Source organism: Elephantulus edwardii, unplaced genomic scaffold, assembly GCF_000299155.1.
Source record: "Elephantulus edwardii isolate Elephantulus edwardi_28Jun2011 unplaced genomic scaffold, EleEdw1.0 scaffold00032, whole genome shotgun sequence".
Classification (NCBI taxonomy): domain Eukaryota; kingdom Metazoa; phylum Chordata; class Mammalia; order Macroscelidea; family Macroscelididae; genus Elephantulus; species Elephantulus edwardii.
The window spans coordinates 10,067,455-10,077,764 of NW_006399782.1; the positions used below are offsets into that span (position 1 = coordinate 10,067,455).

Below are 10,310 nucleotides of genomic sequence, written 5' to 3' on the forward strand. Positions count from 1 at the left end.
GGGGGAAGGGGAAGGAGAGGAAGAAAGAGATGGAGGAGACTGAGAGCCAGAATAGGCACCTGTTCATTTTCTGACGTATTTTTACAATCAGAAGGTTACTCACAGAGCTCTTCTCTGTCAAATGTTTGTCCACTCCCTCCAAACAGTCCCTTGAGAAAGCCTCTGTTTTGAGCTTCTGGTGTTTCTATAGGAGTAAACAAATCTCCCAGCATGTCCTGTATCAAATTTAAAGCAAAACACAATTAAGAATAGATAGGTGTCACTTTGGCATGTGGGAGCACCTCATGAAAGGAGACTCTGTGTCCCATAAATTGTTTTGATGATTTTTCCTTCATGCTAAGTTCTGTGCAGCTCTTTGCTCATTTCCTTCTTGACTAACATACTAGAATTTTCAGGGGTTTCACATTTTCCCCACCTCTTGATAATTTGAAAACATGGAAAGCTCCTATGATGATCTCATCATCGGGTCCTACCTATGTTCAGGGGTTACTAGTCTAGATTTCTTTTGTCATTCCCATAGTCTCTTTCTTATCTAGATTCCTTCCCAGAAGCAAGCATGAAATAGGAAGTCCTTGACGGCATGCAGAAGGTTGGATCAGGGGAAAAATGATGAAATCACTCAAGACAATGTAGGTGATTCAGTATCAGCAGTCACTGCATGGCTGTCATTGTTCACAATACTGCCTGAGTGTGTCCTAGATGGACCACGGACCTGGTTAGAACGCAGATGCCCGGGCTGCATCCCTCACACAGTATATCAGAGCTACACAGATGGCCATGCATGACCACACTCCTAGCTTGGTTTCCAGGTAAAGGAGAGTGAGCCGATATAAAGAATTAGGAGATCTGGGACCTATTATCACTTTGGATCTTCACATCATCCTCTCTCCCCATGTCTGTGCACTAGGTCCGTGTTCTTCCTCCAGAATTCATTATCACTGGAAATGGACTCACCACCCAATAGCCACAAAATGAGGATGTAATTTATTCCTCCTTGCCCCCTACTCTGTATTTAACAACTCTCAAATTCAAATTTATAGCTAGTATTTTTAAAATATGGAATGTCTCATGACTTTGCGTGCCCCCTGTGCGCAGGGACCATGTTAATCATATCTGTCCCAGTTTTAGTCTTTGTGCTGCTGAAGTGAGCACCAAATTTATAGCTATTGATCTGCTAACTTTTCTTCGTTCTCCGGGATCAAGCCAATTCTGATTCTCGGTGACTGTGCAGAGCAGAGAACTGCCCCACGCCGCTGTCAAGGTTGTACACCTTTATGGAAACAGATTACATCATCTTCCCATCATGAACAGGCTGCTCAGTTCAAACCATCAACCTTTTGATTAGCAATTAAGTGCTTTAACCGCTGCAGAATAAATACTAGGGATTCTTGACTATTTCAAATCACTTATAATGTTGGCATTCATAATGGGAATTAAAAAAAAGGAACTCTTAATTGTCCTCCCCATCGGTAACCTGGCCTCCTCAAAACCAACTGCCCCAGTGGAGCCAGGCTAATTTGTTCCTACAAATATATAAATCAGCTAAAACTTATAAGCATTTTCCTATTTCCCTTAGAACAAATGCCAGATGCCTTAAGGACCTTCAGGACTTTTATGGGCAAATTCTCCAGCACTATCTTTTCACATGACTAACTCTGCACTTTCTTGGCAGTTTCCTGAACCTCTGGGTTCCACATGCTTCTGCTTCTGTCAAGGAATCCTGTGGCACAACCCATAAGGAGTTTCAATGCAGTAAATATTATTTATCCCATCTTTCTCAGTCTCCCCTAACCCTGATGTCAGGATTTTTATCTTATTTATTATTCTATTTGTACAGTTTAGCCAAGTACTAGATATATAAGTAAAATAAAATACATACTGGTTGAATAACAATAACAAATAATAATTATATACACTTACTATGTTCTAAGTACTGCACACAGTACTTTACATAAAGTCCTATTTAACTATTACAATAACCTTCCTAGATACAGCACATGGGTAAGCTAACAACACACCTAGAGTCACACAGATGAGCGGTGGGAGGCAAAATACAATAACTCAGAGTATAGACTTAGAAGTTCTATTTTATGTTGAAAGGTTTAGCTTTCTTATTTGGGCATTAGGGAAGTTGAATCAGATAATGCTCTAAGATACTCTTTAAAATGACCCTTCTTACCTAGCCATATCACACAGGTTTTTATAACATCTTGATTCTAGGGTATGCGTACTGCTATGATCAAAGAAAAATATCAAACTGCATCCCACTAAAAATATATCTACCAAATAAGGCCTTTAATGGAAATTAAGATTTCTTAATGAAAGTCCATGAACTTCTTGAACTATATGTAAAATGTTTAAAAGAGTCTATAAATTTTATAAGATTCTCCACAGGCAAAACCGTAGTAAAATGACAGAAAGATTAACTATTAATATTGATGATCTTCACATTAGTTTCCTCTTTCTTTTTTATCACTTCTCTGAATACTCAGGACCATGACTGAAATTTGGTTAGTTCTTCACTGTGAAGAACATATAGTCAAAACATGTCCCAGGAAAGGCATATTTATTGTTTGACCCAATGAAATTTCAGCTTCGATCTCTCTCTTAGTTTTTCTTTTGACCACTTGACACAATACTTTTTTTCATAAATGTACTTGACCTACCTGCAGATTGTCACACATTTCTTGGCTGTATGTTAACCGCTGAATCTCAGTAGGTGAGACCAGGTATAAGGCCTGGCCTTCGTTGGTAAAGCAAAATGTCCGTGCTATCCTCATGTCTGTCAGTGGTAAGTAGTTAACATCCAACATTGGGCGAAGACTAGGTAGGCTGAATGAAAAAAGAAAATCCATATTTCATATTTGTTAGAAGCTTTTAACAATGTGCGTATCCTTACAAAGAAACAGTAATTTCTTTTTACCACTATCTCAGACATGACTTAACCACATCTAATAACTTAACAACAACATGGATATTTATTTTTATTTTACTTGAAGGCTCAGTAATAATAAACTAGAGTTTCACATAAAACCGTATGAACAAAAAAATTGTGGACTTAGTTCTCTACGCTTAATCCAGGCAGATATTTAACAAATGTCCTTGAGAGATTAAATGCAATAGCCAGCAATCTCAGGGACACCTTTTATACCATTTCGTGAGTTGCTACAACCTTGGGTTGTGGCAGAAATACTACAGTTAGAAACAAGCTGACTGCAGATTTTCTCAATTTAAGACAAAGCTCCTGAGTGTGAGGAGGCTTTACACCGACAGAGCATGAGTGAGCCCAGCTGTGTGCTTGGGAACGGAGTGGCTTTGCTCCCCACTCCTTTACCCCATCTATACACAAGGAATGGAAATGGCATATAACGTAGGGCACATGCCCCAAGGGCATGATTGATACAGACAGCGGCTGCAAGGGAAGATGGATAAGTAACAGATCAGAATTTGCACATCCAGGTGAATAACCCTTCTGAAATGTCCTACTCAGGAACTATCTGCTTTTTCTAAGGTTCTAGTGAACAATTTTATTTAAGTACTCACTAGAATGTCATTTAGATAACATCATTAGAAATAGTTTAATAAACTATTGAAGAGAGTTTTCCACATTATTTCTTAATCATGCCACTAATGCCAAAAAAGAAAAATCCCTAAAACCTATAGTTAAAACCATCCTATTGATTCTATGTATACAGAACAATTTAAAATTATCCCCTATCAAAACAAAAAACTAGCTGTCTATTTGATACCCCAAAAGGCACTAATTTCTTTTATCTAACTCAATATAAATATGCTTTGAGCCCTATACTCTTACTTTATAGAATCTGAAATCTCCTTTGGAAACACAGCTGGTTTAAGTTGAGATGTGCTGTAAGTATAAACTATACATTGAATTTCAAAGATTTTGTATGAAAGAAAATGTTTTTTTAAGATGCTTTTTAAATTTGATGGCACATTGAAATATTTCAGATACAATGAATAAATATTAAAATTAATTTTATACATTTTTTCCTTCTTTTTGCAAAATCTGCTCAATTAACCACCCAGTAGATTAATTTAAGATTACATATTTGATCCACATTCCGTTTTACTTTACACTTTCATTGGGTAGCTCTTTAAAGTGTTTTCAGATAACCAAGTTCCTGAGGCTATGGAGTCTGCACAAATTCAGTTAAGTAGATTTCTATGACCAATTTAGTCAAATCACTGGGTCAAGGGAGTGGGATGTTCTGACTTTCTTCATGGGTTTTATCTACTTAGCACCATAAATGCATGTGTAATACTTCACGTGGAAAAAAAGAAACGTCAATTGTTAACAGCTAGGAAGGTTGGTAGTTTTAAAAAATTAAGTAAAAATTGTCAGAATCAAATGAATAAAAGTACAACACAGCAACACCTATGACACAACACATACAGTGCTCAGAGGTAAATTTATGACAAGTGCATACACCAAAAAATAGGAAAGCGCCCCAAATCAATATGTTAACCCCGTAGCTTAAAACGACAGAAAGAAAGCAACAAAATGTCAGAGGATCAGAAGAAAAGAAGTTATGAGGAGTATAAATAAAAGAATCAGAAAACAAAAGCAGTAAAAAGAACAAGGAACACATTATGCTGTGTGAAGTGAGTCAACACACAAAAGGGTAAATACTACACTAGACCACGATTGAAAACGTAAAGGTTTACACAGTTAGATGTCTTCTTTAAAGGTTACCAGGAAGTAGGAGTGCTAACTGATGGTTGTTGTTGTGTGGGAACCAACCCCTAGTTAACCCTCAAGCGGGTTTTCAGAGGCAGTAAATCACCCGGGAGGAGACTGCCCATACTTCTCTCAAGGAGCAACTGGTAGATCAGAACCATGTGCCTTTACGACACAGCTCAACTTCTTACCACTAGGCCACTAGAACTCCTAATTATAGAGTAGACAAGAGCTAACGCTGGTGAAAGAAAAGGCAGTATGGGGGAAGCTGACACAACATACCCATGGCACAAGGAGACACTGAGAGTTTCACAAGGAGAGAGCACAACTATGGCAAGTGCTGTACCTTAGACAGTCCCACAACAGCAGTCAAAACTAATAATGATTTATGAATAGATACATAAGTAAATGCATATGCTAAACAGTGTTCATAAGGAAAATGTTCATAAAGAAAATGTTCCCCATCTTAGTCTGGTGAGTAGAATTTGGAGTCTTAAAAGCTTGCAAGTAGCCCGTTAAGAAGCAACTATTGGCTCATTTTGGCTGAAGCAAAGAGAAATGAAAAAGCAATTAGTTCAAAGGATTAATTAGTCCAAAGGACTAGTAAATACTAAAGTATTGATTCGGGGCCCTTCTCTGGTTTGAGAGCAGAGGAAGTGGATGGCACCTGGCTGCCTCTACTGGCCACTCTGACCAGGACTGCAACAGACGTGAGTGAGGGAAGATAACATAGAGTAAAATTCAAGGCTAAAATGAAAAGATCACATTCACTGGTTGTTGCTGTAGTACAAACGGATCTGGGGAACACTGCATGGTTTAAAATTGAGAAGGGAGTGTGGCAGGGCTGTATCCTCTTTCCATATCTATTCAATCTATATGCTAAGCAAACTATCCAAGGAGGTAGATTCTATGAAGAGGAATGTGGCATCAGGATTGGAGGGAGACAATTAATAACCTGCATTATGCAGATAACACAACTTTGCTTGCTGAAAGTGAGGAGGACTTGTTGCAGATCATGGAATGCAGCCTTTGGTATGGCTTGCATCTTGATATCAGGAAAATGAAGATTCTTACCATTGGACCAATATAGGCAACATCATGATGGATGGAGAGGAGGTTGAAACTGTCAACAGCTTCATCTTGCTTGGATCCACAATTAATATCATTGGTAACAGCTATCAGGAAATAAAAAGATACATTGCACTGGGAAAATCTGCAGTTAGGGACCTCTCCAAATTATTGAGGAGTAATTAGTTTGAGGACTAGGGTTCATCTGATTCAGGCCATAGTCTTTCTGATCACTTGCTATGCATCCAAGACCTGGACAATGAATAAGGATGACAGAAGAATTGATGTCTTTGAGCCGTAGTTTTGGAGAAGGGCACTGAACATCCCATGGACGGCCAAGAAAACGAATAGATATGTCTTGGAGAGGGTTGCAGCTGGAGTGCTCTTTGGAGGCAAGATTGATGAGGCTTTGCTTCACATACTTTGGACATGTTGCTAAGAGGTGCTATTCCTTGGAAAAGGACATGATGCTGGGAAGGGTGGAGGGTCTGCGAAGGAGAGGAAGACCCTCAACCAGGTGACTGACACAGTAACTGTTACAAAGGACTCTTGTGTGTCAGGAAGTGTGAGGATGGCAAACAGGGTTTAGAGCTTTTGTTCACTGGTTCGCTATGAGTGATACTTGACTTGATGGCACTTAACAACAGCAGTAAATGGTTGGAAAGAGATGATAGGAACCTCTGACAATCATCATCCTGGAAAACATCCTAACTTGATTGAAATGGGAGACATTCATGGAGGCCGTCTTCTAGCAAAATAATAGACAGGATTTTAAAACATGCTCTGTGGAGCATAGTCTCCTCAGAACAATACAAGACCGACAGAGCAAGGTTTTACCTCAGCCGATGAGAAGACAAGTAGATATGGGAAACTAGACTAATGGAAGTGGGGTACCCAGGAGGAACCAGAGCAAGTGCTGACACACTGTAGGTGTTGGCACCGCCAATGTCATAGAACAATCTGTGCATGAACTATTATTTACTGGGAAAACTAAATTGCTAACAATTTTTCACTGAAGGCCTAATATAGGCTCTTTCAACCTAGTGCAGAAACTTACACACAGATAAGCCTCTTGTGTAAATGGTGTCAAATTCACAACTAATCTAAAGGTCAAGGACATAAATATATTCAATGGTGCCTTGGAAAAAACTCTAGTGATGTACTTTTGTATGATTTCAGCCGAAAGCCCCCAACAGAGCGCAGGACTACTCTGACACACACAGGGTCACCATGACTCCACTTATAATAAAGTTTTTTAAAAATAAATCCCTTTCTACTTTCAAGGTTGGTTTTCTAGATGTGGATGTCTTTCAGAAAGCTAGGACTTGGAGAGTCTGGGCTGCAGCCAGCTAAATTCTACAGGGGTCTGGAAAGGTCTTGGGAATATATATACTTAAGACAGGAAGATGACCAAGGTCAGGAGCACACCACCTTGCTGGGCTCAGCTGGATTCAGACAGAGCAAAGTTCCTATATATTATTTCCTAATCATCATTTATATGGTATTAAAACCGAGTAGAAATCTCTCCCCTTTCAGATATAATTTTTAATGATCTTTATGAACTCATAAAGTCTTTCAACTGTGACATACTATGAAAGTAGCCATTTTCATATTTAATGACTAAGATATTTTAACTCCTGTTGCATTTTAAACTCTCTTGCCATCATATTTTCTATTTATCAAGATATTTTCCTCCTCTTATATGTTAATGTTAGTTCATATTCATTGAAATAGAAATTAATTCTGAGATATCCATAGGATAGTTTGAGGGGAAAAAAAGAAGTTAATGAAGAAAGGATAAGTAATCACTATCAAGCTAAACCAGCAACTGTGACATAATATTAGTTTTAGTGTAAGACATATTTTGAGTGACTACATGGGAACTTGGAGGAGGGTAGAGTACGTATGTGAGATACACACAGACAAGACACATTTTTTGTCTTCCAAATCTCTAGGAGTTACGGTCATCATTTTTCATCAATGCCATTTTCAAAAAAGACTGGAAAGACTGTCATCAATTATATCTAAAAATGGATTGGAAAAAAGAAAAAAAGCAGGTAAAGAATCAGAACTATATAAGTGAATGAGTAGAATATAAAATTATAATTTTTATCCTTTCAAAACTTTATTTCCCATTAAATTCCTCTAGGCTTAGATTTAAACACACATTAAACACACACTCATATACACACACAATCTTCCTCTTCACACACAGATTCAAGACAGTTTAATTCTTCAACTACTTCCCTGTCTTTCACTTCTCTTTTTTACCACACTACTTTCAGAAATAATCATCTATACCAGGGTTCCCCACACTCTTTTTTAAAATTTTTTTTTAAAGTCTTTTATATAATTGAGTCAGAGTGTCACATTTTTAAACTATGTAGGTGCCAGGATCCTTGCTACAGCTTTGCTCCTGCCGTGAAAAGAAGTCACAGAGGAGGTGTAGACAAATGAGTGCAGCTCTGATAAAAAAAAAATTAGAACCACTACAGTGTGAATTTTATATAATTATCACATTTTAAAAAATCTTAATCTTTCGAGGGAGGGTGAGGTTGTTAAAGGAAATGGGAAAGATCCAGGGTGGAAAAACAATGTATATGAACTTTGTAAGTAAACCAGTATAAAATAAAAATTTTATTTATTTAAAAAAATGTTATTCTTCTTTGTTTTCTCAGCTGTTTAAAATAGAAAAACTATCCATAACTTGCAGGCTGTTAAAAAAACGGATGTGCAGGGGAGTAGGGAATGCCAAAGCTAGATATGGACACTGGCTATTTTGGCAGACTCCTGATCTATCCCACTGCATATATTTTTGTCCTCTTGAAATTTTGCATTCACTATGGTATGCATTGGAATCAGATCTATTACATCTGTGGAAAGAATCGCTGAAGAAGCTTAATATCAGCTGTAAAAACTAGGGCAGGTGCTGATTGTGGAACAGACCATCAACTACTTATATACAAATTCAAGCTGAAGCTAAGGAAAATGAAATCCATGGGAACCAAAATTTGATGGTGAGTCTATTGTAGTTGTTATTGTTATGTGCTGTCGAGTCACCTGTGACACATAGCGACCTATGTCAGACAAGAGCCCTAAACCCTGCTCTATCCTGTGCCAACCTCGCCATCTCCGACATACTCATTCCCACCACCCCAATCACAGAATCGATCCATCTCATTGAGGGTCTTCTTCTCCGGTGCGGTCCCTCCATTCTCCCAAACATGATGTCTCTCTCCAAGGACCAGTCCCTCCTTGCAACATGCCCAAAGTATGTCAGACGAAGCTTCAGAATCCACCCTCTCCAGGACAAACCTGTTTGTTCTCCTAGCAGTACATGGTATATTCTCCAGCACCACAGCTCAAAGGCATCAATTCTCTTTCTATCATCCCTAGTCACTGTCCAACTCTCTGATGCATAGCATGTAATTGCAAAGACCATAGCCTGGATTAGGTGCACCTTAGTCTCCAGCCTGACATCATTGCTCTTCAGTACTCTTGAGAGGTCCCTCACAGCTGACTTTCCCAGTGAAATTTGTCTCTTGATTTCCTGGCTGCCGTTACCAAGAGTGTTGACTGTGGAACCAAGTAAACAAAAACTGTTAACTATCTCAATCTCTTCACCGTCCATACTGATGCTGCCAATTGGCCCAGTGGTGAGAATTAATCTTTGTTTCCCTGATGTTGAGCTTCGATCCATATTGGAGGCTGCTATCCCACCTGAATTTCAAAACCATCTCAGGAAGAAGTTTGAGACCTTGAACACTAACTAATGAGCGAAGACCAGATGAGCGTGGGATGATATCAAGAGTATAATCCAGGAAGAGTACAAAAGACATTGCAAATACAGAAGATGAAGAAAAGACCAAAATGGATGTCAGAAGAAATGCTAAATATTTCACTAGAGCCTTGGGAAGCCAAAGCAAAGGGAAGAAATCAAGATATTAAGGAGCTGAACAGAAGATTTCAAAGGACAGCATGGGAAGCAAAGTATTATAATGAAATGTACAAAGAACTGGAGTCAGAAAATCAAAGGGGTGAAACTTTTTCAGGATTTCTTAAGCTGAAGGAACTAAAGAACAAATTGAAGCCTCGAGTTGCAATACTTAAGGATGCTTTGGGCAGAATATGAAATGACACAGAACACATTAAAAGAAGATGAAAAAAAAAAGAAGATGGAAAGAATATACAGAATCATTGTAGCAAAAGGAATTGGCAGATACAGAAGAATGTCACGAAACAATGTATGAGCAAGAGCCTGTGGTGATGAAGGAAGATGTTCAGGCGGCTCTGAAAGAATTGGCAAAAAACAAGTCCCCAGGAATGAATGGAACACCGCTTGACATATTTCAACAGACATTGCCCTGGATATGCTCACCAAGTTGTGCCAAGAAATCTGATGGACAACCACCTGGACAACAGACTTGAAAAGATTTATATTTGTTCCCATAGGAATCAGATCGACTACATCTGTGGAAGGAACCGCTGGAGAAGCTCAATATCAGCTGTGAAAACTAGGCCGGGGGCTGATTGTGGAACAGAC

General features: G+C 38.6%; 1 protein-coding gene across 2 annotated transcripts in view; it reads right to left on the minus strand.

The window, feature by feature from the left end:
• STXBP5L (syntaxin binding protein 5-like) overlaps nt 1-10,310 on the minus strand; it is a 405,474-nt gene that overhangs the window by 7,141 nt on the left and 388,023 nt on the right. For both annotated transcript variants that reach the window (XM_006884245.1, XM_006884246.1), the window contains 2 exons: nt 2,667-2,832; nt 104-215 (listed from right to left, as the gene is read on the minus strand). In XM_006884245.1, coding sequence (XP_006884307.1) covers nt 104-215; nt 2,667-2,832 — 278 coding nt within the window. The remainder of the gene's footprint in view (nt 1-103; nt 216-2,666; nt 2,833-10,310) is intronic.